The 27,617-nt window shown below is 37.4% G+C and overlaps 1 protein-coding gene and 1 long non-coding RNA gene across 51 annotated transcripts in view; one reads left to right on the forward strand and one right to left on the reverse strand.

Moving 5' to 3' along the window:
- Nucleotides 1-26,492, forward strand: part of SLMAP (sarcolemma associated protein) — a 148,066-nt gene extending 121,574 nt beyond the window's left edge. For 13 of the 50 annotated variants that reach the window (XM_021069015.2, XM_084988689.1, XM_021069020.2 and 10 more), the window contains 8 exons: nucleotides 7,308-7,430; nucleotides 8,486-8,560; nucleotides 10,949-11,269; nucleotides 12,096-12,213; nucleotides 16,533-16,704; nucleotides 20,624-20,758; nucleotides 23,173-23,262; nucleotides 24,611-26,492. In XM_021069015.2, coding sequence (XP_020924674.1) covers nucleotides 7,308-7,430; nucleotides 8,486-8,560; nucleotides 10,949-11,269; nucleotides 12,096-12,213; nucleotides 16,533-16,704; nucleotides 20,624-20,758; nucleotides 23,173-23,256 — 1,028 coding nt within the window. In that variant the 3' untranslated portion in view covers nucleotides 23,257-23,262; nucleotides 24,611-26,492. The remainder of the gene's footprint in view (nucleotides 1-7,307; nucleotides 7,431-8,485; nucleotides 8,561-10,948; nucleotides 11,270-12,095; nucleotides 12,214-16,532; nucleotides 16,705-20,623; nucleotides 20,759-23,172; nucleotides 23,263-24,610) is intronic. The other 37 variants (XM_021069013.2, XM_021069021.2, XM_021069018.2 and 34 more) reach the window with 3 other exon arrangements.
- On the reverse strand, nucleotides 1,378-6,748 carry LOC146397356 (uncharacterized). Its single transcript, XR_014823391.1, has 3 exons — nucleotides 4,980-6,748; nucleotides 2,869-4,306; nucleotides 1,378-2,186 (listed from the first exon to the last, which is right to left on the reverse strand). It is a non-coding gene; the product is annotated as an uncharacterized LOC146397356 (long non-coding RNA).
- Nucleotides 26,493-27,617: the final 1,125 nt, after the last annotated feature.

Below are 27,617 nucleotides of genomic sequence, written 5' to 3' on the forward strand. Positions count from 1 at the left end.
GTTACCACTGAGCCACAATGGAACTCCTTCACGAAATCTTTTCAGCAGCCAAATCCAGATTGATTTATAAGTAGTGTTTATGATTGTGTTAATTATATTCAACTATTAGAGTGCTTTTGTCATTTTCTTATGTGTCAGTCTGCTTTAGATTTTATTTTTATCCTTGCCTACCACGATGCCAGATGTTTGGTAAAACTCAGATATTAGTTGAATAACTTAATAATAGACCTCTTACATCAAATTTATAAAATCATAAGAGCATTAGGAAAGTGACACACTTTAGCCAAGAAGCTAAGAGTGAAAGAGCTCTGGATTCAATCCCAGATCTGCCTTTTATTTGTAATAAATTCCTTGGGCAAATTGCTTAACCCCTCTGTGCTTCTGGGTTTGTTATTGTTGTTATTAGTTTGAGGAAAAGAGACTTCATAGGATTATTGTGAGGATTAAATGAATCAATGCAAATAGATCACTTACTATTGTGTTGGGAACATAACATGTTAAACCCCATAATGAAGATACTAGTAATAATGATGGTGATGGTGATTGACAAAAGCAGATACCATTAAAGGTTAACTTTTCATTAATTGAATAAGATTGTGGGATTAAAAAATAATTTCCTACCTTATCTTTTAAGGAAAAGCTGTTGTTGGTTGTGGATCTTTTCCAGTTAATAATGTATTTATTTGTTTGTTTGCCAGATGTCAAGACAAATTTTTTTTTTTAATCCTTGAGTACAACCAGGAGAGCCTAACTTATATCTGTAAAAGTGCCCATGATGTAGGCTGGGGAATCAGACTCAAAGAAAAGGTTACAAAAGGGGAAGTTGTGGGAGAGAAAGAGATCAGAAAACACAAAGTGTGTGTGGAGGAAGGGTGGGTATACAAATGCTACTAGTAATTGCTTGGGGTGCTCTTGGTGAAAATGGGTTAGTTTCTCTAACCTTGCTTTTAGTTAACATGACAAAAACAGAACCCCAAAACTTTGCTTACATTTCTATATGATTGCCAACTTTTGTTTGTTTGTTTTTATGTCTGTACCTACAGCATATGGAAGTTCCCAGGCCAATGACTGAACCCTAGCTGGAGCTGCAACCTACACTGGATCTTTTTTAACCCACTGTACCAGGCTCAGGATTAAACCTGTCCCTCCTCAGCAACCTGAGCCGCTACAGTTGGATTTTTAACCCACTGAGCCACGGCGGAAGTTTCCTTTTAAAAAAAAAAAAATTAGTCTTTATTTAGAAGTATGATGTGCTACCCTTCATGTTAGTCATCTAGGATTAGGAAAATAAAGTAGATTGAACATTTACCATGATGAAATGATGTTAGCAGTAGTAATTTTTCCTGAAATAGCAATTATTTTCAACCAATGTATGGCACTTTTTTTTTTTTTTTTTTTTTTTTTTGGCTGTGCCTATGGCACACAAAAATTCCCAGGCCAGGGATCAAACCCCTGCGCCATAGCAGTGACAACACAACACTGGGTCTTTAACAACTAGGCCACCAAGGAACTCCTGTGCCACTTTGCAAGGGAAATAAAGCTGTGGCTTGATCCACAAGTTTATTGTATATGCTTGAAATCATTTCTTAAAAAAAAAGAAAACTGGAATTTAGTCTAAGAAATATCTAAATGCAAGTTTGCTCTATTTAGGGAACTGTGCCAGAGACGCCAGTGGTTTCAAAGTCTGATAAGACTGTCCTTGGGGTGTGAGGAGTTTCTAATCAAATTGGTGATAGAAGAAACATGATAAGCTATTTTTTGGTGGTTGTTGCCATTAGGAGTTCAAGAAAAAGGAAAGAATGTCCACGTTTTATATTTGTTTCTTTTTGTTTATCTTAGAAGATGGGGAAGGAAGGCACTTCATGGAAGAAGTATCATTTGAGATGACCCTGGAAATGTGTACACCACATATGACTTAATCTCTGACCAGAAACTGAATCTGGTCGAGATTCTCGATCCAACTGCCAACTTACAGAATGTATAAAGAACTAGAGACATAGTCTAAATGATGTGGTAGAAAAACAATTTGATGTTTTTTGTTTTCAGGGTTTTTCTTTTTTTCTTTTTTTTTGGGGGGGGCAGGGGGCTGTGCTTACGGCATATGGAAGTTCCCCAGCCAAGGATTGAACCTGTGCCACAGCAGCAACCTGAGCCACAGCAAGTGACAGCACCGGATCCTCAACCCACTAGGCCACCAGGGAACTCTACAATGTGATGTTTTTAGTCTGGCACTTGCTGAACAGGAAGGTTTTCGGTAGGTTCTGATTTGCCTGAAACCATTGTATTAAACCCACTGTCTCCAAATAGTTATTAGAAGTTTTTTGTTTCATGTGCAAAGGTGTCCTAGTTTTGTATTGTCACCTAAGGAACTAGCAACGCAATTGTAAGTGTAAGACCAGAAACTAGGACTAGAAAGTCATTTTCATTTATTTGTGACATTTATTGACCCAAGAGTTGCAAAGATAAGACCCATGAGGAAGCTACATTCTTAAGGAGGAAGGAGACATGTTGCTAGTGTAATAAGTATAAATGGGTCTGATGGAAACTTTGGAGAGCATAGCTGTTTTTCTGGCCAGGGGCAGGGATGGAGTGGAGCATTAGTTAGGATGGGCTTCCCAAATAAGCTGGTTAAAGATCATCTAGAGAACACCAAGAGGAAAAGGGGAGCCATACATTTCTTTTCTTTTTTTTTTTTTTTTGTCTTTTTTTTTGTCTTTTTGGGCCACACCTACGGCATATGGAGGTTCCCAGGCTAGGGGTCTAATTGGAGCTACAATTGCCAGACTACACCACAGCCACAGCAATGCCAGATCTGAGCCGCGTCTGACCTACACCACAGCTCACAGCAACGCCGGATCCTTAACCCACTGAGTGAGGCCAGGGATCGAACCCGCAACCTCATGGTTCCTAGTTGGATTCGTTTCCACTGTGCCATGACAGGAACGCCCATGCATTTCTTTAAAATCATACCAACGTTTACAAATAGGAATACTGTTTAAAGTTGAAATAACAGGAAGTTCCCTTGTGACACAGCAGATTAAGGATCCCACGTTGCCATAGCTGTGGCGCAGGTTACAATGCTGGTGAGGATTTATTCTCTGGCCTGAAAATTTCCACGTGCCATGGGTGCAGCCAAAAAAAGTAGGAATAACATCTCTCAGCTGAAAAGTGTAGTGCAGCACAGTCTCTGTGGGGCAGATGTGGAGAAAGATAAGACTTGGTCAGAAAGAGGGTAATAACTAGGAATTCTCTGCAAAGGAATAGACTGTGATAGCAGGAAGTGTTGATAGAGAAAGAGAACAGTGGAAAGAACAAAGGAGCCAACTCAAGATCCAGTTGTCAAGAAGGAACCCAGCTGGTCAGATGTAATGGCAAAGGGCTGAGAATTGACAGTAAGAGGCTACTGCCAAAGTTAAATTCATAGGCTGCCACCTAGGACTATGTCATGTGACTGCACATACAACAAGAAAGTGGTTTTCCTCCATTGTGAAGGTTCTCATCAACCAAGCCTGCAACTAAACTACCAGACTTTCCAAAGGAGGGGGTAGTAGTAGAGAGAATGGCACCCATCTGGCTAGCTGCCTCTGCCAGATCACTTCTGTCACTTGATGACATAACAGATTTTATGACTATACCAGTCTTCAACAGACATGCATGTGCAAAATAGAATTTAGGAAGAAATATTTTGATTTGGCCCTAAACCAAGTAGTTTAGAGTATCTCACTCCCATTTGGTCAGAATTTAAGTTAAATCTCCAGACATACTTCTGAAGAAATGGTAGCACAAAATTGTGTTTAGGGTATCATGTATTCTGTGTGCTGGGGCTGGCTCTTCAGTGAGTCTTGTGTGGTAAAGACATCTTTATAGAAGTTAGCCTTCCTCTGAGAAAAGCTGGTCCCTGGCCTAGACTATACATGAGGCACTTCTAAAGACACCATTTGTGTGAAAGGGAAAACAGATTCTATTAATTTTTTCACCTCATCATAGTTCCTAAAAAACATTTATTTCCTTTTGACTTGCACACTTAAATAAAATGGGTGTTTATTTATTTAGCTCAGTAAGGCATTCATTTACCTTCGTCTAAACCCTTTCCACCAGTACTCATCATGAGACTCTTCCCAAGCGTCTGAAGTAGATTGATACAAAAAGTCCCTTTTTGATTTCCTGCTCCAATTGTCCCATGTTTGAACAGTGGGAGCCGTGTATGTCTTTTTTTGCTTGTTTTGTTTTTTTGTTTGTTTTTTTTTTTTTCTTCCCATTTATTTACTTATTTTTTTATTTTGTCTTTTTGCCATTTCTTGGGCCGCTCCCGAGGCATATGGAGGTTCCCAGGCTAGGGGTCCAATCAGAGCTGTAGCCACCGGCCTACGCCAGAGCCATAGCAACGCGGGATCCGAGCTGCGTCTGCAACCTACACCACAGCTCGCGGCAACGCCAGATCATTAACCCACTGAGCGAGGCCAGGGAACGAACCCGCAACCTCATGGTTCCTAGTCGGATTCTTTAACCACCGCACCACAATGGGAACTCCCCTGTATGTCTTTTTGACATGACCCACTCATTCTTTGAGCCCTTTCTTACTTTGTGACACAAAAGGATGTTCTACATTCATCTTGTACTCTCCTGGCTTTAGCCATGAAATCAGCCATTTCTCCACAGAGTTCTAGTTTTTTAAATGGAGAATGATATTTAGAAACCAAGATCTAAGTATATGGTGTGCTTATTGATTTTATACCCACTTAGTGAACGAAGTTAAGAAAGAAATGTATAGAGTTCCCATCGTGGCACAGCGGAAATGAATCCAACTAGGAACCATGAGGTTGGGGTTTGATCCCTGGCCTCACTCAGTGCGTTAAGGATCCGACGTTGCGTTGCCGTGAGCTGTGGTGTAAGTTGCAGATGCAGCTCGGATCTGGTGTTGCTGTGGCTGTGGTATAGGCCAGCAGCTATAGCTCCGATTAAACCCCTAGCCTGGGAACCTCCATATGCCACAGGTGCGGCCCTAAAAAGACAAAAAAAGACCAAAAGAAAAAGTTAAAGAAATGTAAAAAAAAAAAAAAAGAAAGAAAGAAAGAAATGTATGTATACATGTATGTACATACCCAGCCTCACGTATCTATATTTATTTCTGTATCTATATTTTTTATACATTCAAATCTATTAGAGTTCATCCTCTAATATATACCTTATACCACAGAATTAATTCTGGCTTCCCTATTTCCATATCTTTAATTCTCTTCTCTAGTAGTGAACTGGCTCCCTTTATCCACAATATATTTATTCTTAAAATCATTTTTAGACTATACAGAAAGTAGTTACATAATTACGAGCCAATGCTTCTGTGGAAAAGAAGCCTATGTAGAGATTTGTTTTCTCTTGTTTATCAGATTATTAACATGGAACAATAGTTCTCACCATGGGGCAGTTTTACATAATATAACAACATTTTTGGTTGTTAAAACTGAGTAAGTACTATCGGCATCTAGCAAGTAGAAACCTGTGAACCTACTAAACACACCACAATCCACAGGTCAGTCCCAAAACAAAGAATTACTTAGCCCAAATTGTTACAAATGCTAAGGTTAAAACCAACCTAACATATAAGTAGGGAAATATCTACTGGAAGATTTTATGTAGATTTTTTTGCCAAGCAACTTGGAAAATAAGATAAAGGCATCATAGTACTTCCTGCTTTAATACTTTTAAAAATTAAGGACATTGTCCTACATAAAGACAAATCCAGAGCTCAGCCCATTGCAGACTGCAGTGTGTGGTGTTGAAAGAAAAGTTTTGTGCTTACTGTGACAGTACTTCTGTCGCTGGAAAATATGTGTGTGTGTCTCTCTGTCTGTCTGTCTGTCTGTCTCTCTCTCTCTCTGTCTCTTTCCATGCTTCACCCTTACCAAGACTGTTTCAAGGAACAATTGATAGATTGACTAAAACAGATGAACCCAGAGTCAGAATTCTTTGACAGGGAACGTGAGATATAAGAATGAAAACATGTTTATAACATCTAAGACATACTGTGATTGCATTGTGAAATGTTATTCTTAGCTCTTTTTTGATGGATTGCAGTTTTATACCTGAGCTGTCTATAAACCAAAGTAATAGTTAGTCAAGTAGAATGGACTAGAAGAGCATGGCCTACCTGATGATATATTTATTTTAACAATGTTAAGTAGCAGAAAGTTTTAATATAATGAAAGATGAGTAGAGTGACTAGAGAGAAAAGAGATTAGGGGAGAGGTCATATTTGAGATGTAATGCTGGCTTGGTTTTATTTTGATTAAATCACTTAGGTTAGATAATTTAATAATTTAGCAAATATTTATTTGTTATTCATGTAATGTTGAAGAAACAGTGATGACAGAGTGAGCACAGTGGAGCTTTTGGTTAGTTTTTATTTTATATTCTACAACTAGGGAAATCATGCTAAAAATTTTTTTTGAAGAAAAATTTGTTTTTCCATTTCCAGTTAAGCTCCAAGTGAAAATTTTCTGACTTGTTATCAAAAAATTTCAAAATTGATAAAGAAGTATAACATTAGGCCCATATTAGAGTTCCCGCTGTGACACGGTGGGTTAAGAATCTGACTGCAGCAGTTCAGATCACTCTTGAGGCGTGGGTTCAATCCCCAGCCTGGCATAGTGGGTTAAGGATCCAGCTTTGTCACAGCTGCAGCTCAGATTCAATCCCTCACTGGGGAACTTCCATATGCCACAGGTGTGGCCATCAAAATAAAACAAAACAGGAGTTCCTATTGTGGCACAGTGGTTAACAAATCCAACTAGGAACAATAAGGTTGCGGGTTCAGTCCCTGCCCTTGCTCAGTAGGTTAAGGATCTGGCGTTGCTGTGAGCTGTGGTGTGGGTCGCAATGCGGCTTGGATCCTGCGTTGCTGTGACTCTGGCGTAGGCCAGTGGCTACAGCTCCGATTGGACCCATATGCCACGGGAACAGCCCTAGAAAAGGCAAAAAGACAAAAAAACAAAACAAAACATTATGCCTTAAATTTCAGGCCTTGCATATTAGTCTTATATAAGTGAAAACATATAATTTAATATATATTAATATATATTTTATAGTGCCACTGACATGAATTACTAATAATGTATTTAACTGTATTTTTTCTCTGGGGAAAAAAGACTAAAATGCTTAATATAATTTACTTCTAAATTGTATTAAACTTAGTTGTGCTTTGTTGTTAACTATGCATGTCTAAACATGAAAGAGATTGCTAATCTTTGGTTGTAGAGATTTTAGTGTGATACTAACTCTTGCTTTTAAAATAAACATATTTTTGTCAGATGACTTGCAGGGTGCTCAGTCAGAAATTGAGGCAAAACAAGAAATTCAGCATCTTCGCAAGGAATTGATTGAAGCCCAGGAACTAGCTAGAGCAAGTAAACAAAAATGCTTTGAACTTCAAGGTGAGATCAAGATTACTTTGATTCTTAAGGGAATGTGGAAGCAATAAGATATAATTGAATGGCCCCAAACATGAAGTCCAGAGGCATGGTCTCTTGATCCAAATCCACAACTTTATTAGATATGTGATCTTGGGACATTACTTAACCTCTCTGAGGTTAACCTTATGCTTCAGATCAGTAAAGTGGGGAGAGTTACAGTTGCTCTACTCTTTTGTGAAGATCATGAAAGACTCATGCCAGTGAAAAGATCTTAATGGTTAATTATATATTAAGGACAACAAAAGGAAAGAAAATAACATATATAAACTTCTAAGTTTTAGTTATATCTGATATTAACTACTCAATATAAGACAAGGGAGATTTATATTCCCTGTGATTTTATAGTGTATACTTCAGTAAGTAGGAAGAACCAGGCAAGGTTAAGGTATAGAATCTTCTGATGTCCCAACCACTTTCTTTTCTAGAGGCTCGCTTATTTATAGTGCCATAGGCCAGTTAGATGCTGTGCTATTCCCTAGAGCTTACATTTCTGTATTGTTCACAGTAACTGCCTAGTTGCAGTCAATTAGTAGCTTACAAAGTCTTAGAATGAGGAGAAAGTTAATGCTGCAAGGAGTCCTCGGGTTCTCTAAAAAGGCTTTTCTGACCAGGAGGAAGATTCACATCCCATGGGGATCTGTGAGCTTCCTGGCAGTAAGTACTTACTATGTGCTTGGCAGTGAACATGAGAATTTAGGTCTGTTTTTCAAATGTAAGCTCAAAATGCTGATTAACAACTGTCAAAAATGCTTCTCAAGCAGAGAATAGCACATATTATCTTGGTGATACAAGGTCTAGAAAACTCTACTACTCAGTTGAATACATTTATGACTTACTACTGTTTTATGCTCCTAAAATCTTTAAACTATCTAACTGCTAATACTGATAATACTTACTGCCTAACCTTTGTTTCTTTCAATGAGCTTTAGAAGAGAATTGCTTAGAAACTTCCAGCTGCTCAATTCTGAATACTTTAATTAAATCACAAAATTAGATATACTGTGCTTTATTTTTAGCTCTTTTGGAAGAAGAAAGAAAAGCCTACCGAAATCAAGTTGAGGAATCCAATAAACAAATACAGGTTCTTCAAGGTATGGAACATTCTGAGGCTATTTGGGATTATTATTGTTTGTTTGTTTGTAATGATTCAAAAGGAATGGAAATAAAGAATGCAAAGTGTTCCCATTTTTTCCTGGCTTTGAATCTTCCCTAGAATCTGAGACTATAACTGGGTTCTTGGTGGGCTTTTTTTTTTTTTTTTTTTTTTTTTAAAGGGAAGATTCCCTAGTATTCCCAGTAGTGGACACTTGGGTGGAAAGAACAGGGGTGAAGGTACAGATTTGGTAAGAGTGTCATTTTTGGGTTATATAGTGACTTACTATAGAGGAGGCCTTCAGACAGGCAGTCAGTTTGAGTAGCTCTGTGCATCTGCACTTAGCCCGTTGGTAGCATTATTTCTAATGCTCATAAACACACTTGCATTGCAACAAAAATTAATTTATCACATGGAACAGAACAATGGTCCCTGACTGCCTTCATTGGTAAAGGCTGCTCTTCATAACCACCATTTTGCTGTCTCTTTGTGTGGGCTGTCATAGGGTAATTACAGAAATGACCTGAAAGACCCCTCCCTACATGTCAAGGGTTTTCTTCAAACTGGAGTTCCTCATACTTTGAGGCTCTAATTGTGAGATACTCTGGGAGAGGTCTTTCCCATGATGTTGTAAAATTCGTAAAGTAAAATTAATTTGCCTTCATGGTCACAGAAGAAACCAATGTAATTTAAAATTTTTAGTTTGAGAGGTAGGATAAGAAGAAATTAAATAGATAGGTAATCTCCATTAAGAAAAAATGGGAAGTCATTATGTGAGGCCTATGATATTTACCCTAAAACATCCCATAGAAAAAAGTCTTTCTTTTCTTATTTTTGAGCAGGCCATTTAAGTTATTTAATTGTTTTTAATTGTATTCTGGTCAAACAAGAATTTCTGAGATAGGAAAGCTCTTTACCCTCTTATTATAGTTTAATGCCATTATCCATTAGTTTATATAAATCTAGTTCTAATCTATGTTTCCATCATCTACTGTGTATGGGCAGTTATCTCTAAAGGTTCTATGACATTGTGCTTCCCCTTTGTCTTAAAGCTGTCTTACGCAGGCATCAGTGAGTGCCCCCTAGTGCCAGCATCTATATTTCAGGGTTTTATCCACAGTCATGTTATCCCTGGGCCATTGTGTCTTTTCAGATTTTTAACCTGTAAGCTCTTAATGCTTCCTACAAACTTAAAAGGTCTAATATTTTCCTTAATGTTTATGAGGCAACCCCCTCCTCTTCTAGTCTTAAATCCCCCTAATTAATTTTCTGCCTATAATTTTCTTGATTAGGCAGTATTCATTAATGTTATTAATTCATTAACTCAACGAATAGTTCTTGATGATTTACTCTTCTAGTATTGAGGATAGCATGCATGAGATGCACAATCTAGTGGAAAAGGAAAAGCAAATAAATATACAATGTGACGTTCAGTAAGGACAGAGTAAAGAGTTAGAAAATGACGGGGCTGGAGTTCCCGTCGTGGCGCAGTGGTTAACGAATCCGACTAGGAACCATGAGGTTGTGGGTTCGGTCCCTGCCCTTGCTCAGTGGGTTAAGGGTCCGGCGTTGCCGTGAGCTGTGGTGTAGGTTGCAGACGCGGCTTGGATCCCGCGTTGCTATGGCTCTGGCGTAGGCCGGTGGCTACAGCTCCGATTCAACCCCTAGCCTGGGAACTTACATATGCCGCGGGAGCGGCCCAATAAATAGCAACAACAACAACAACAACCAAAAAAAAAAAAAAAAAGAAAATGACAGGGCTATTTCTAGATAAGCTATCAGAAAAGGCTTCTTTAAGGAGTTGACATTTGAATAGAAAATGGAATCAAGACCATCAAAGGTTTTTCTAATGCGTACCATCTGACCAAGCAATTCGATGTCTAGGAATTCACCCCGAGGGAAAAAAAAAATCACAGTTGCATTATAAGGAGTATTGTCTGTAGAAATTTAAAACAGAACAGTTTAAAATGTTTAAAATAAAGAATTAGTCAAAAAAGTTAGAGTATAACTAGTTTTTGGTTACCAAAAAGTATTTATCACAAACAGGAATTAGAACACTATGTATACATTACAGTCCTTCCTTATTTTTGTTTTTATCTGTGTATAAATGCATAGAAAAAATCTAGGAGAGTAAGTACCAAATGTTAGAAGTAATATTCTCTGTGTGGGAAAAATAAAGATCATTTTGTGTGTTTTTTTCCTTCTCTTTGTATTTCTGTATTTTGACATTTTCTGCATTAAACATGAATTGTTTATACAGTTTAATCAAAAGCAACAAACAGCTCTGATAGCCTGGGCTGTGTAATAACTACAATCCCATATGGGCTGTTTTTTTATTCCTAATTGCTATGGACTAAGAAAATGACAGGGAAATATACTTTTGTAGCCCAACTGCAGAGGTTACACATCAATATTGAGAATCTCCGGGAGGAGAAGGACAGTGAAATTACAAGCACTCGAGATGAGTTGCTTAGTGCCCGAGATGAGATTTTACTCCTTCACCAAGCAGCAAAAAAGGCTGCCTCTGAGCGGGACACTGACATTGCTTCTTTACAAGAAGAGCTTAAGAAGGTGCGAGCTGAGCTTGAGCGGTGGCGGAAAGCAGCATCTGAATATGAGAAAGAGATCACGAGTCTGCAGAATAGTTTTCAGCTTCGATGTCAGCAATGTGAGGACCAACAGAGAGAAGAAGCAACTAGGCTACGAGGTGAGAAATGTATTTTACCTAAAACTCTTAACTCTTGACAATGATAACTTTATATCTTATACAAAATAACCATTCAGGCTAATTTTCTCTTTGATAACAATTGGTTGTATAAAGCAGTGTTTTTGTATTGGGGCTAGAAACATTCCTCAGGTGTATGAGCTCTACAATAAATTGAAAATTTTTCTAATTATACCTTTTACCTAAATACTATTAAAAATTATTTGTCTTATAAAAGTGAAGTGGGTGGATGGACCTAGAGATAATCATACTAAGTGAAGAAAGAGAAAGGCAGATATCATATAGATATCGTTTATATGTGGAATCTAATAAAAAATGATACAAAAGAACTTTTTTACAAAATAGAAGCAGACTCACAGATTTCAAAATCAAACTTACGGTTACCAAAGAGGAAACGTGACAAGGAAGGATAAATTAGGAGTTTGAGATTAATATATATACACTACTATGTATAGAATAGATAACTAACAAGGACCTACTAGTACAGAAGAAGAAAATATACTCAATATTCTGTAATAACCTATATGAGAAAAGAATCTGAGAAACTATAGATATATGTATTAACTGATTGACTTTGCTGTACGCTGAAACTGACACAACATTGTAAGTCAACTATACTCCAATAAAAATTTTTTTTACAAAGTGAAGTGGGGAAAAAAATATTACTGAGGTTCAAGGTGTTGGGAATTTCTCTGAGGTATAACTGCAAAGTAACAGGAATTGAAAAATGGTCATATAAAATATACATTAAGGGGGAAAAAAGTAGTTATGTTCCTATATTAACAGATGTGTTTTGGGACTACTTTAGGTGAACTAGAGAAGTTGAGAAAGGAATGGAATGTATTGGAAACCGAATGCCGTTCTCTAAGAAAGGAAAATGTTTTGCTATCATCAGAACTACAGCGGCAAGAAAAAGAATTGCACAAGTATGCAAGAACTCTTTTTTAGTTTCAGAATATTTCTTTATCTTAAATTTTCATCTAAATTAAATTTAATTTTGATACTTAAATAGGTTTTTGGAACAAAATATTTAGCCAGGCTATTTTTGGCTATTTGGCAGGTTAACTATGTTAAATGACTACATCAGCATTTTTTTCTGCCACCACCATCATCCTACATCCTTTCCTTTTGGTGTACTCATGGAATACAGATTCATTAAATGCCCCTTCTTCCACCCTAAAGCCCTAAACAGACAAACAGCAAAGATCTATATTTAGTGACTGAACTTGCCCTTTAAACTAAATAATAATAAATTGCAAAAACTAAGTTTGTCTTTGTTTCTTGTGAATGATCCCTTCTGTTTATGAGGGTGATCAGAAGATAGCTGTAATAGGAGTTTCCGTCATGGTGCAATGGAAATGTATCCAACTAGGAACCATGAGGTTGCGGGTTCGATCCCTGGTCTTGCTTAGTGGGTTAAGGATCCAGTGTTGCCGTGAACTGTGGTGTAGGTAGCAGACGAGGCTCGGATCTGGGATCTGGCATTTCTGTGGCTGTGGTGTAGGTCAGCAGCTATAGCTCCGATTAGACCTCTACCTAGCCTGGGAACCTCCATATGCCATGGGTATTGCTCTAAAAAGACAAAAAAGAAGAAGAAGATAGCTGTGATAAAGAATTGATACTATTGAAAGATAAAATTCAGCCTTGGAATTTTTTGTTTGTTTTTGGTTTTGGGGTGGTTTTTTTTTTGGAATTTCAAACAGTTATATAAAGAGTGATAATGTATAAGATCAAAAATTCTTTAAAACCAGTTAAATATTTCCAATATCCAGTACCTTAAGGCAAACCAATGAATGCAGTAGATTTATTGCACCAAATTCAATAGAGTCCTATTTTTCATCAGCATTTGTTGTATAGTTTAAAATTTATTTCTTCCTTAAAAATTTGATCCATTACATGTTTTTTAATTTAAGCTCTATTTACATTCTAATCCAGAATATGAAAGTAGTACATGTTTATTATTGAAGCTATTTTTTTTATTCTTTTTTTTTTTTTTCGTTTTTTCTTTTTTTGCTTTGCTTGTTAGAGCTGCACCCACAGCATATGGAGGTTCCCAGGCTAGGGATCTAAATGGAGCTAGTACTGCCAGCCTACAACACAGCCATAGCAACGCTGGATCTGAGCCGTGTCTGCGACCTACACTACAGCTCATGGCAACCCTGGATCCTTAACCTACTGAGTGAGGCCAGGGCTTGAACCCGCAACCTCATGGTTCCTAGTCGGATTTGTTTCTGCTGCACCACTACGGGAACTCCAATTATTGAAGCTATTCTTGATTAATTCATCTCCCCTCCCACAGTACACCAAAAATGGGGTCATTGCTCTCTTGTTAGCTTTGTGTTTATACTCCTAAAGAGCATTAAGGTTAGCAAAAACTCAGTGATCAAGGTCAGTTCCCATAGGAAACAAGCTTTAGGGAAAAAAAGGACTAGACTTATCAACATGAGTTATCAGAAAATAGTAATCTCATTATCTCATAAAAACAGGGACAACTGTAATATTAGTTATATATTTAAAAAATCAAGAACCTGGAGTTCCCGTCATGGCGCAGTGGTTAACGAACCCGACTAGGAACCATGAGGTTGCGGGTTCGGTCCCTGCCCTTGCTCAGTGGGTTAACAATCTGGCGTTGTTGTGAGCTGCGGTGTAGATCGCACATGTGGCTTGGATCCCGTGTTGCTGTGGCTCTGGCGTAGGCTGGTGGCTACAGCTCCGATTGGACCCCTAGGCTGGGAACCTCCATATGCCACGGGAGCGGCCCAAAGAAATAGCAAAAAGACAAAAAAAAAAAAAAAAAAAAAAAAATCAAGAACCAGTTGAAGGAACAAGGTGTGCTGACTTATTCTCTAAAACTCCTTATTATACCATATGTGCTCAATATCAGTATTTTTCAGGCATTTTTTTCTCTTCCAATGTCCTGTCTTTCCATAGTCTGTTCTATGTGCATTACTTTTGAATGTTAATTAATAATAGAGAATAAGACAAATGCATGTTTAAAGCAATTTCAGAATATGAATAGGACAAAATAAAGACCTGAAACATAAATAAATAAGTAAATAAATAAATGTGCTCACACAGGCATACACATACACATGTATGTTCTCAAGTTCTTCATATTTGGAATTCATTTGGAGCCATTTAGTTTTGTATTCTATCAAGCCAGAAATACTGATATTTGATTACCAGTATTATCTTACTTTTTTTTTTTTTTTTTTTTTTTTGTGACCACCTCTACGGCGGCATGTAGAAGTTCCCAGGCTACAGATCAAACCCAAGCCACAGTAGTGACAACATCAGGTCCTTAACCCACTCTGCCACCAGGGGACTCCTCTTAAATTATTCTTTTTTGAAATTTTTGATATTTTAGGGGTTCAGACTTGATCCCTTAATTTTGAGATATGATTAATTGGAATCTGGCGATTGTTAAATGTTATTTTTTTAATTCAAGTTTTGTTTAGTTTGTAAAATACTCCTTATGAATTTAAGTCATATGGTTTAAAAATATTAGGCACCAGAAAGGTGAAATATACAAAACATTGATCAAGTTATCTATCTAAATTCACATGACTATTTAAGACATATTAATTCTGTTTTTTAAACTTTTCTGGCTTAATAGTTCTCTAAATTTATTTGTGGAGCACCCCCAGAATATAAGTAGTATTAAGAAGCTAGTCTTCCTTTACAGGGGTCTTACATGCCATTTAGTGCCTAGCCATACTGTCCTGACATTACACTCACACCCTAGGATCTGCCTAGCATCCAGTCAGCATGGGAGTTATACGCTATAGTACTTTGGTTACAATACTGAGACTGAGTCTTATGATCCATCCTAAGAGTGTAAAACTGCCATCTAGATGGGAGCCAAATTCTTCAATGTAGCTACACTATACAGGTCTTTTGTTCTTTATTGTCTAATATTTAGAAGGAAGTGAACAAAGAATTTGTGTTCATGCCTCTCAAGCTGTTTTCCTAGAGTGTAAATCAATTTTTTTTTTTTACATCAAGTTGTAAAAGTAATCATAGAGTTTAAGCTGGAAAAAGGAGTTCCTTTGTGGCACAGTGGGTTAAGAATCAGTGTTGTCACTGCTGTGGTTCGACTTTGATCCCTGGTCAAGAAACTTCCACATGCCGAGGGCGTGGCCAAAACAACAACAAGAAGGAGAAAAAAAAAAAAAAAAAACAGGAGTCCCCGTCGTGGCTCAGTGGTTAATGAATCTGACAAGGAACCAAGAGGTTGCGGGTTTGATCAGTGCCCTTGCTCAGTGGGGTAAGGATCCGGCGTTGCCGTGAGCTGTGGTGTAGGTTGCAGACGTGGCTCGGATCCCGCTTTGCTGTGGCTCTGGCGTAGGCTGGTGGCTACAGCTCCGATTCAACCCCTAGCCTGGGAACCTCCATATGCCACAGGAGTGGCCCAAGAAAATAGCAAAAAGACAAAAAAAGAAAAAAAAAACATGGAAAACAGCTTGGGTTCAAACTTACTGTTTGACAGTGGAGATCACTAAGACTCTCCTTGTGTTATTTGTGCCTGCAAAATGGTATCTAGGACAGATCTAAGAGCTCAGGAAATGCTTACTCAGAGAATGAAATGTGACCAGTTAGGCGACTTGCTCAACATCTCACAACTAAATAATGGCAGAGCTAGGGTCTAGAACCCAGCCTCCTGGTTCTTTGTCCCGCACTGTCCCCCCGGTTTGATGTCTTCTCACTTGAGTAGGTTTATCTTTATTAAAGTTGGAAGTGGCTCTTAAGCTTTAAGTTTCTATCCCTCATCCTATTTGTCAAATATTTAAAGAAAATAGTTGGAATATGTGCCTTCTTTTCATTTAGAAGGCTTACACTGAATCTTTTATGATACAGTAAATATACTGTAAGATAAAATATGTAATTAATCACCTTCTGCTTCACCTTTGTATGTATTTGATTATCCAAAATAGGATGCAGTTTTAAACTTGTATCGTTTTAGTGTTTCAGTGCTTTTTACTTATTGAAAATATCATTCACAGTTCCCTGGTGGCCTAGCAGTTAAGGATCCAGTGTTGTCACTGATGTGGCGCAGGTTTGATCCCTGGCCTGGGAACTCCCACATGCCGCAGGCATGGTCAGAAAGAAGAAAATATCATTCCTTTTTACACTTGTCTTTCGTCCTCTGAAATCCACCCTATCCCTTCTAGTGAAATGTATGAGAAATTGGACTTCCTGCTATGTCTAGTTTCTACACGAATAACTCTCAATATTTATGTTGCAGTTCTCAGAAACAGAGTTTAGAGCTTACCAGTGATCTCAGCATCCTGCAGATGACTAGGAAAGAGCTTGAGAATCAAGTGGGATCCTTGAAAGAACAGCATCTTCGGGATTCAGCTGATTTAAAAACTCTTCTCAGTAAGGCTGAAAACCAAGCAAAGGATGTACAGAAAGAGGTAAAGCGAAAAGACGTTATGAGCCCAATTATGGTTGGACTTAAAGCCAAAAGCAAATCAGATATTCATGCGAGTTAGAAATAAAGGGAAAGTCACAAAGTTGATACTGGGAACATCTCTTCCTGATTTCTAACTATGTATCATGGTCCATATATAGAGAACTCATCAGTAAGGTTTGATCTCAAAAATACAAATATACAAAATTACATTAAAATTTTTTCTCTGCCAAATACAGTTCACCTGTATGAGAAGTCCTTTATACCAGATCACTCAGTTCATTATTTATCTTTCAAAGTCAGTATCATATTTAATTTAGAGTACTTTTGGAACGCAAGCTGGAGCCACATCATAGTGCTATCTAAACCCCTCAGTTGAAACTGGCCTAAAAAGTTGCTTATGAGAAAATTCACCTCGTACCCAGCCAGCCAAACACATTTTTTACTTTCTTTCCCCTGTCCCTTTTCCTCTTCTTCACAAATAGGCATGCTCACTTTTCATGTCATTTTGCTTATTAAAACCTTGACTTTAATGGCTTTAAAAAAATTATGTTAAAAATTGTAAGGGTTGACTTTGAAGCAGAGACCCACCCAGCCTTTTCCTAAGCAAAGCCTTGAATTTGATAATGGGGCGGTAAGAGCTTCGATCCATCCTACTAACCTTATACTCCTCCCTGCATTGACTTCTGGCCAGCTTAGGGTATGGAGAAGGCTAATGATTTTGATCTCTCCTGCAGGGTTCACCCCAGTTATAGACCCTCTTAAATGAAAGATTCCTTAAAAACCGAAAGAAGTTGAAGACAGTTCTTTGTCTTTAGTGACAAAATTTCCCAAAATTGTTTTTAGAAGATCTGTTTAATCATTGCAGTTTTCCTTTGAACTTTTCTTTCCTTGTAGTGTCCTGAACTTGGAAATGATTATTGTTCTTCTGTCTTCATGTTTGTTCCTAAAGAAAAAAAAAAACTGTAACGTTTTTTATTTACATGTGCATATTGATTTTGTAATATGTTTGTTTTTATCTTCTTGCTAAAAGATATGTGTTTGGGGAGAAATCTCATTTTATTTGGTTAGAACACAAATTTTGTGCCAAAGTAAATATCCTAGTATTTAATACTGTAAGCACTTTGTGTCCTTCCAGTCCACAGGCCATAATTCTTTCAAAATCTGGGAAGAATGCTGTGGTTGGAAGATAATTCTGTTGTATGTTACTCCGAATGCATTAGCCGTTTTGTTGCATTATTTGTTTGCCTGTTTTTGGTCACTGAGCAATCAGTGCAAAATGCTTTAACTGTTTCCACAAATGGCAGTGGCATGTTGTCACAGCATCTAAATTGTTGATAGCCTTTGGTTTGCATTAAATGCAGCATATTTAAAAATATGTCTGATCTTGTCAATATGTTTCTTTTCTATTTTCTTGTTCAGTGTTTTCCATTGTGAAATGATGTGTAGCCATCATGCTCCTTTGTAATGTAAAATTGCTTCTCTTTCCGTTTGTCCTGATGTCAGCTACTGGATACTAGTCTGTAACTAAAATGTTCTTAATGAGATTCTTAGTATCTGTGTAATCCACTATAAATGAATTACCACCTTTTAGTAATGCACATATATTTCCTTTCAACATTTTCCCCTTTTCTCCTTTCTCTCATGTAATCATACTTAATGTGCACAGTATCATGATTATGTATCTTCAGCACTGTCACAGGTTAAAATATTACAAACTAAGCAAGCCCCGATATGATTATTTTTATGAAGAAAAACCAAAGGTGTTGGGTAATATTGTGTGGTACTTCCCCACTCATCAAAACTGAGCTCATTTCTCACCTCTGTGTTAGAAAGCAAGATGGAGCAGAATGATATCCAAGGGAGGTGTGAAACTAAGGCTGTGAAGGTGACCTTTGTTCAGACAATTAAATTTTATATATGTGGCAGCTTTTATTTGAGCATTTAACAAAGAAAAAGAGCATGAGAAAAGTAAAGTTTAATCCTCACTATTAAGAGAAAAATAATGGTATACCCTCTTTATATTTGACTTTAGAAAGCATCTATATATTTGATTTAGTCAGAATGTCTGTAATTTAAGAATTCGCAAAACATAGAGCGCACAACTCCACCCTGCAAAGGTTGACTTCGGGGAAAGTTGTTTGGCTTCACCATCTTGCCCTGGGGCCAGAGTCCTTCCCACCCTACTCACTAGCTGAAGGTAAACAGCAGGATCTTCTTGACTGAGCTGCCTTCCTGTCATTCTGCTCTACAACTCCTGGAACAGAGAAATGATTAAGTGCTTTGGTGTAAAGGGCAGACTGGATGTAAGAAGGGTGGTAAAGGAAAGTAAGGGAAAAATTTGGTCAGAAAAGTACTTTTCACTTATTCTTTATTAGTCACTGTTAAGAATCAGATCATTGAGAATTGATTATGTTCTCAGAGACTTAGTGCAGAGACTAGTCTAGGTACACTGAATTTGCTTTGGCAGCCTGCCGGTAAACTTCTGCCTTCTGGAAGGAAGTCCACAGACCCCACAAAAAAAGCTGTCAAGAAGTCCATGAATCTTACTCCTTAGTTCATTCTCTGGCATAATACCCAGACTTGTTCTGGGAACGTTGTTAGGTAGCAGGGAGTTCCTTTCATATTTTTACCTCCCTCTCTGTACTCGTGTCTTTCCTCTCACTTTCTGGTAAACTCACTGCTGACCCTAAACCTCTGCCCCCATCACTTCTGACTGACACTTTTATGCATTTGCATCCTTAATATTTGTCTTTAGAATGCATAATGATGAGTGCCTGATTAATTACTCAGAGGTGTTTGCATTGTTCAAAAGCACCATGTAAATTGTGTCCTTTATTGAGAAATTTCTAGGATATAGGCAGAAAAGAACTGGGGACTTTCTAGCATAGATGGCTATATTTAGAGAAGAGGAGAAATCTTTCTAATATGCCAGACCTGTGGTATTATTATTATTATTATTATTATTATTATTATTATTATTATTATACTCATCCCTTGTCTTTCCTTCTAAAACCTTCAGATATGGCAGAGTGAGGCAATAGAGGCCAAGACAAAGGCATAGCCAGCAGCAGAACAGTCTTTGCTCTTTGAGAGCCCAGCTTGTTTGTATATGAAATATCTGAAAATGGAACCAATCTAAAATTTCTAGTTTCTGGGGCATTTAAAGTAGGGGCAAACCATACTGCATTTCATATTGCTCTCACCTGTGTTCAAGGGATAGTCTGTCTGAAAGTCAAATTAGATTCAGTGAACTGTTTTCCAGAGCAGGAAATGTCATGTTTTGCTATTGGAAAATGTCCATTGGAAACAGATTTTTTTAAATTAATTTTTAATTGATGCTTATATATTTTAAGTAAAGAGAAATGTCCTTATTCCTAGTGATTGGTACCTTCAATATCTTTCTTTGCTTCCTTTTCCTAGAAATTCCTTATCTAGGACACTTTAATACCCAGTGATGCTGGGTAGAGGAAAGCTTAATGAGAGCTAACACTTTTTACTTCAAGACTCAAATAGCTTGTCTGAACATGACTTGCCAGGCTATAAACTCAGAGGTCCTAAAAGCTTGCCATTTAATTGGGCTATGGAATTTTTCTTCACTTGATTTTCTGTTGCTCATGTTAGAATTTTACTTTTCTCCTCTAACTCACTTAGTGGAAAAAGTGACCCCTTACATTAGAAACAGATGACACAGCAGTGACTTTTCTTATTTTTTTAACACCAGAGCCAGAAAATTCTTACATAGAATCAACTTAACATTAAAGACTTACTAGTGCAAATGATTCTTATTCTCCTTATAAAAGAAAGGCTTTACTATGGTATTGCAGGTGACTAAATAGGGTCTGGTATATAAGCCTGACTAGAAGCATAACTTCATACCCATTTTAAGTTGAGTCTGCACACTCTTTTTTCTTTGCCTTTAGTATGAAAAGACACAGACTGTACTCTCAGAACTGAAGTTGAAGTTTGAAATGACTGAGCAGGAAAAACAATCAATCACAGATGAGCTCAAACAATGTAAAGACAACCTGAAGCTGCTCCGAGAGAAAGGAAATAATGTAAGTCTTTGCAAACTTGGCTTAGCTTTGATTGAGAGGCAGGTGAGAGCCCTGAAATTGATTTTTTTTCCCCAGAGGACTTTATTACTGATTTGACAACTAAGACCTGTAGTCTACATGAACTAGGCCTTTTATCACAAAATTCCATGATGGAATCAGTGTGCTGACAAATTTTTGAGTAAGAATTTGCGCCTTTAACCTGTACCCCTAGAAGAACCTAAGGAATACTTGGAGGAAGAGCCTTGTTTGCAAGAAAATAGTTTACCTAAGAACTGTCAGCTTCTCCCAGATGAACCTAAAGTTCTATCTCTAAGCCATCATCTAGCTCTTGTTTTTCCCCCTGCTGGGAAAAGAAGCACTATCCCACTGGGGACCCACTGAAGAAGGAGTAATACATGTCGACTCCTTAGCATTTGGCTGTATCAAAAAATAGAAACTTAATTATGATATTCATTTTATACTAATAATGTTCTAAGACATATTCCTAAAAAGCTTATAGTGTCTTCTGGGCTTCCTGTACATATTAGGAAATATTTGATGAGTTCCTGTACAGGTTTGTGTGTGTGTATGAGAGAGAGAGGGGTGGAGGGAGAGAAAGAAATTGGAACATTTTTGTATAAATTAAGTTTAATATTCATTTGTTTAATATTCATTTGTATTTCATTTTCTAGACAGGCAGATGGTCTTTTAAAAGATGTTATACTAAGTAAATGTTGTGTTATACGTTTTAGTGATCATTGCCTTTGTGGGCCCTAACTGGTGGATGTTCAGTGTGGTTGATTGTGCTGTGACTTATTTCAAACCCTTGTCATGGCTTGGACACTGCAGTGGGCCTGAGCCACACACTTCCTATGGAGGAAGGCACTCTGCTTAACTTACAGCACAAGTACCAAAGAGTGATGTTGCATGGCCATCCAGTTACAGTCTCACTCTGAATGCTCATGCGTTGTGTCCAACTGTCCTTTGCTAAAGAAAGTCTTAGTTTAAAAAAAAGACTTGTGGCTTAGTTGGAAGCCTTTCAGAAATTGATGAATTGGGTGTGGAGACTTTATGATAAGCAAAAATGGATTGCATTTATTTTAAAAACATCAGTCACAGAACTCTTCTGAAATCAGATCATAATGGTTTGGTCACTCTCTCTTTTGTGTTAATTTATCTCTCTCTGATTTTGGAATTTCAGTCCACCTTCTATTAAATTAACCTGTGAAGACATCTAGCATAACCAGAATGGATCCCCCTGTATGATTTAGAACCTTTTTGAAAGTAACCTTGGGATTTCCCGTCATGGTGCAGCAGAAACGAATCCAACTAGGAACCATGAGGTTGTGGGTTTGATCCCTGGCCTCACTCAGTGGGTTAAGGATCCAGCATTGCTGTGAGCTGTGGTGTAGGTTGCAGATGCAGCTCGGATCTGGTGTTGCTGCGGCTCTGGCCCAGGCCATCAGCAACAGCTCTGGTTGGACCCCTAGCCTGGGAACCTCCATATACCTCGGGTGCGGCCCTAAAAAGACAAAGAGACAAAAAAAAGAAAAGAAAAGAAAGTAACCTGCTCTTATTACTTATAGTTATACAAATAATTTACTTTGGAGTGAATTTCCTATTTTTATAATAATAGTAATAAAATATTACTCTGTAATAACAGTCATTGTAGTAATTCCCTTCCAGTTTAAAAAATTACTTATAGGAGTTCCCCTTGTGGCTAAGCAGTAATGAACCCGTCTAGAATCCATGAGGACATGGGTTCAATCCCTGGCCTTGCTCAGTGGGTTAAGGATTCAGCGTTGCTGTGAACTGTGGTGTAGGTTGCAGACGCAGCTCAGATCTGGTATTGCTCTGGGTATGATATGGGCCAGCAGCTACAGCTCCAGTTCAACCCTAGCCTGGGAACTTCTATATGCCTCAGGTGTGACCCTAAAAAAAGACCAAAAAAATTATTTACATTCTGGTAACGTAACAAAGCCCTGAGACTCAGTTGCCTATCTTTATATTACTAAATGTTTATCATACATTGTGTCAGATCTCTTCCCTGATTTAGGAGGCATGCATCACCAGACATTTATTTTTTTAAGCTTGCATACAGTACTGTCTCAAGCAAAACAGTTTCGGTTTAAAAAAAAAAAAGAAAAGGTTTTGATAGAGGGATAAAATAACCTTAGCCATTTCCAAAGGAGTCCATTGTCAAAGAATGGATTCCAAACGTGGAACAAAAATAATATACCATCAAGCAGAGCATCAGTTGGTGAGGTTTTAAACTGATAGTTTGCCAGCTTACACACCACAATCCATCATTCTGGATTTTATTAGATGTCTTTAAAATGTCTTTCTACCCTTCCTTCCACCCCCCTGGGTTCTAAATCATCTTATCTGAATTTTTTATGGCATAAAATGATTTTAATATCCCTTCCCTTCTTTAGCCTTCCATATTACAACCCGTCCCAGCCGTATTCATCGGCCTATTCCTGGCTTTCCTGTTTTGGTGTTTCGGTCCATTGTGGTAGAGAAAGGTACAAGCACTACTGTTGAGTCCTTGTCTGTTCGTCCCCGTCACCTGTTTGTGCCATATTTGTAATATAGTGCATGGCAAAACCACACAGGTATTTTGTTACCTGAAGCAAACCCTTCATCTAGTATGCCATGTATTGTGTCATACAAATGAACTGAACAGTAGTCAACTAATCACATAACATTTTGTCTTGTTTCCTCTGTAGTAATGCTAACCATGAATTAATTCCAACCTAACCAGATGTTAATATGCTGACATTAACTGAGTCTTTGTCTTTAGCAAACTGGAGTAAACTGTGAATTGCTGCAATTTAGAATCCCCTTCCCAATTATGTGTTTAATCAGATTTGAATGAGAAATGAAGAGTTTGCCTCTGAAGTTTTCAGCAAGCTTTCTTCTTCCTCCTGCTTTCTCTCTTCCTTTCTGTAGTGTAGAGTTTCATTGTTTCAACTTTTTGCCTATATTTATGCTGTGGCTATGAAGATGATGAAGGATGAGTAGCATAATTGGCTCATAATCTCAACCCCAACATACATTTACTTGTGAGAGTATAAACCTATCCCATACCTTTCCGAGCCCTGATCTGCAACCTCACATTTCCTTAAAAACCAGCTTTTTCAGTACAACTCAGAACACTAGTGAAAATATCAAACAAAGGAAATTGATATTATAAAGCCCTCTGATAGCAAAGAACAGCCCCATCCATGCTTGCCTCCAACAAGGATGCATGTTAGTAGAGCATATGAGACAGTTACATGACATTATTACACTGAACATGGTCTTTACCAAATCATCAGACAAGCAGGGTCCCTAATAGCACTTTCCCATCTTGAGCCTCTTCTGATTTTGTCTTCTGTGGTTTCAGATTTGAGGATCAAAGCTTAGACCATTTTCTTTCTATCACTTTATCCACCAGCTCCTTGTATAAAACTATGCCAACATATGAGTCTGGTTTTTATCAAGGAGTAAACATTTTAGGCAGAAACATACTCCAGGCATTTATGTACATCAGTTAGTTGTAATGTATGGATACCAGAGTAAATAAAACAGGCTGAGCCCAAAGGATTTCTTACAGAAGATACTACTTGGTTTCAAACAAAATTGAAAACTGCGCAAGACTTTTCTGAAATGTATTAGGCTTCCATACAACGGTCCTCTAAGAGTTCTGCTGTTATGGCTCTCTTCACACCTGTACTCTCACTTTTTTTTCTTTTTAAAACTTATTCTTGTGCAAAGATAAGGTTTTTCTAATATTTGTTAAGTATTCAGGACTCCCTGGAACCAAGGGGTTAATAGGTATGAAAAAAGAGGGGAGAATGTGATATTGACTCTTGGTTTCTTTCCACACAGAAACCCTGGCCCTGGATGCCCATGTTGGCTGCCCTGGTTGCAGTGACAGCCATCGTGCTGTACGTGCCAGGTCTAGCCAGAGCTTCTCCATGAGAGCGTTTCTTGAGTCTGTACACCGTCCTCCCTCTAGAAGCTGGCACCACACTCGTGCTGGGGACAAACAGAACCATTTCTTCCTTTTTACCTCTTAAAACAGCAGAAGTGCAAGAATACAGCTGTAGGGTCATTGCTTTAAATTATATAAAATGTAGCTGTCTATAAAGAGGATATAAAATTGTGACTTTATTCTACTGTAAGCAATAATTTGCTTGCAATTTTTCATGTAATTTTTAACTTAGTATGTTGAAATTCTGAATATTATGGTGGCCTAAAGTAGGCTTCTTGGTACACCAAATTATTTATAACATTAAATTTATGGGTATTTTACTCTGAACTCTAATGGCCAGATAATTCATTTTTCTGATTCGATACCTACCCAAACCAAACAACTGATACATACATGGGAAGAGAGGCCCTGTGTGCTCAGTGCCTATGAGTTTGAAATATATACACATATATATATTTTTTACATATTTACGCCATTTTTACTTCTTATAAAACCACTGAGCTATTGGGAACAAGACTTAGAGACAACTATTTGCGTGGATTTTTTTTTTTTTTTTTTAAGGAGAAATACACTTGGAAAATATTCTGTTCTAGTGATAATTTGGGGAATATGTGCACGCTTGTTCAGCCTTAATATGACTTGACGATGTGGAGGACATCAACTTTGAAAAACTTTCCATGAGAGTGTGTATTTTCTTGAGCAAACTGAAGTATTTCTGGGAGCAAAAACATAGTAATTATACAATTTCAGTGCAGTAAACCAAACTGTTGAGTCAATTGGAATGTAATTTATTAAACCTCATGTATTTAAAGAGATATTTTCTTTAAAAGCCAAGTTACTTTCTCATATACAGCATTTTAGGAAGCATGATTTTTTTTTTCTATCATCTCTTCCTCCAAGCATGTTTAATTGAAGAAAGAATTAATATCTCTTTAGATAAGCTTTTACTGACTTAATTTGGTTATGATATTTCAAAGCTAATTCATGTTTGAGGTGAGCTGTTGACACCTACCAACAGATTTCCTGGTTGGGTATGCAAATGGTTATTTTCTTTTTACTGTTGTTAATTGGGACGTTCTGTTAATGAGAAGTGCTATTCCCAAGATTAATAGTGTTCCATGCACAGTGAAGCACCTAAACACTGCTTGATGTTACAAATTTAAAACACGGAAGTGAAAGTTTAGCTATGGTTTTGTGCGGCACCACAGTTATGTCAATAAAGTTTATTTAGGTCATAGACTATCCTAAAGTATCACATAGTTAAATTTTTCAGTCAATGAAGACTGGGAGGGAATGTCAGTGAATTGGCTTGAATGTTCTGTAGCAATCCACAGGCCTAGCCAAATATTGAAAGAGAAGTTTAGGATATAATTTGCCTTGTGATGTTTGGAAGTCATTGTTTATACTTTAAAGGTTACATTTTAAGCTATTGGGGGTTTGCTTTTGGGAGGATCACTAGATTTATGGAGGAATTAGTCACAAATGACTTGTAGAAATTACTGTCATGTAGTTCATTTCATCATTTTCTGTTGCAGGAAGCCACTCCACCACAGAATGCTAATATGCCAGTGGTACCCAGTACCTCTTGTATATAGGTTATTGCAAATATTGTTCTGAAATGCTTACCTTCAGAATTACATTTTTTAAAGTAAATAATTGTTTTAAATCTATTTTGTAAAGATATAAAGTACAATAGAATTTCTGGAGTACAAATTAAACTATTTGCACTAACACACGTGATGTGCATGATTTAATAAAATAACTTTACTCTCCCTATGCATTTTTGAGTTGAATATCATTGAAATTCTTAGTCCTGCCTCTACTATTGTATTGTTAATAGTCTTTTCTTGAAATGACTCTTTATGCAACATAACATATGTTTGGTGTTCTTTGGGGCTCTAAAGAAAACACTGAGCTGCTTTCTCCATGTTATTAGCTGTTTATATGACTTACTGCTCTAATTTTTTTTCCTTTTACTACTCTAGTTATTATTAAAACGTGACTCACCAGGCAAGTCTCTTTAAAATGTAAAGCCTAGTATCAATATTTACTTTATTCAAATTGAATAAATGGGTTTTTGTAGTTACTGACAGTTTTTCTTAAGAATATAAATGAGCCTATTCATAAGTAGTTTACTTTCAAGTTAAATAAAGAGTAGGATTATTCACCGGTAGTGATAGAATCATTAAGAAAATTTAATCTTAGCAGTTAAGAATTGAACAGCCCTGTAATACATTTAAAAATTATGCTAAGGTGCTACATGACTAGGTCAGAAAATGAAAAGAACATGGTGTTTAAAGCTAAACAGATCTGTATTGGCATCCTGGCTCTGCCTTTTATCAGCGGTGTTACCTTGAGCAAATCATTTGTCTTCTCCGAATCTCTACTTTCTCATTTATAAAATGGGAAGAATAACATCTATATTTTAATAATATGAAATCTTAAAAGAGTACATATGTGAAGTGTCATTTAAGTGGTAAGTAAGAGTTTATTAGAATGTCATACTAGGAAAAATACTGCAGATACTTGTTTTAGGTGAACCAGTACAGCTATTTAAAGTGAACTTATTGGAGTTCCCGTTGTGGCTCAGTGGTTAACGAATTCCACTAGAAACCATGAGGTTTTGGGTTCGATCCCTGGCCTTGCTCAAGTGGGTTAAGGATCCAGCGTTGCCGTGAGCTGTTGTGTAGGTCACAGACACAGCTTGGATCTGGAGTTGCTGTGGCTGTGGCGTAGGCTGGCGGCTCCGATTAGACCCCTAGCGCAGGAACCTCCATATGCCGTAGAATCAGCCCTAGAAAAGGCAAAAAGACAAAATAAATAAATAAAACAAAGTGAGCTTATTGACTCAACTATTGAAATTTTATGTGTGAATGAGATACAACGGCAATGTAATGAGTC

The sequence above is a fragment of the Sus scrofa genome, chromosome 13 (genome assembly GCF_054392235.1).
Source record: "Sus scrofa isolate SSC_HxYL_T2T_F1_AM1 chromosome 13, Sscrofa_HxYL_maternal_Yorkshire_Landrace_v2.0, whole genome shotgun sequence".
Classification (NCBI taxonomy): domain Eukaryota; kingdom Metazoa; phylum Chordata; class Mammalia; order Artiodactyla; family Suidae; genus Sus; species Sus scrofa.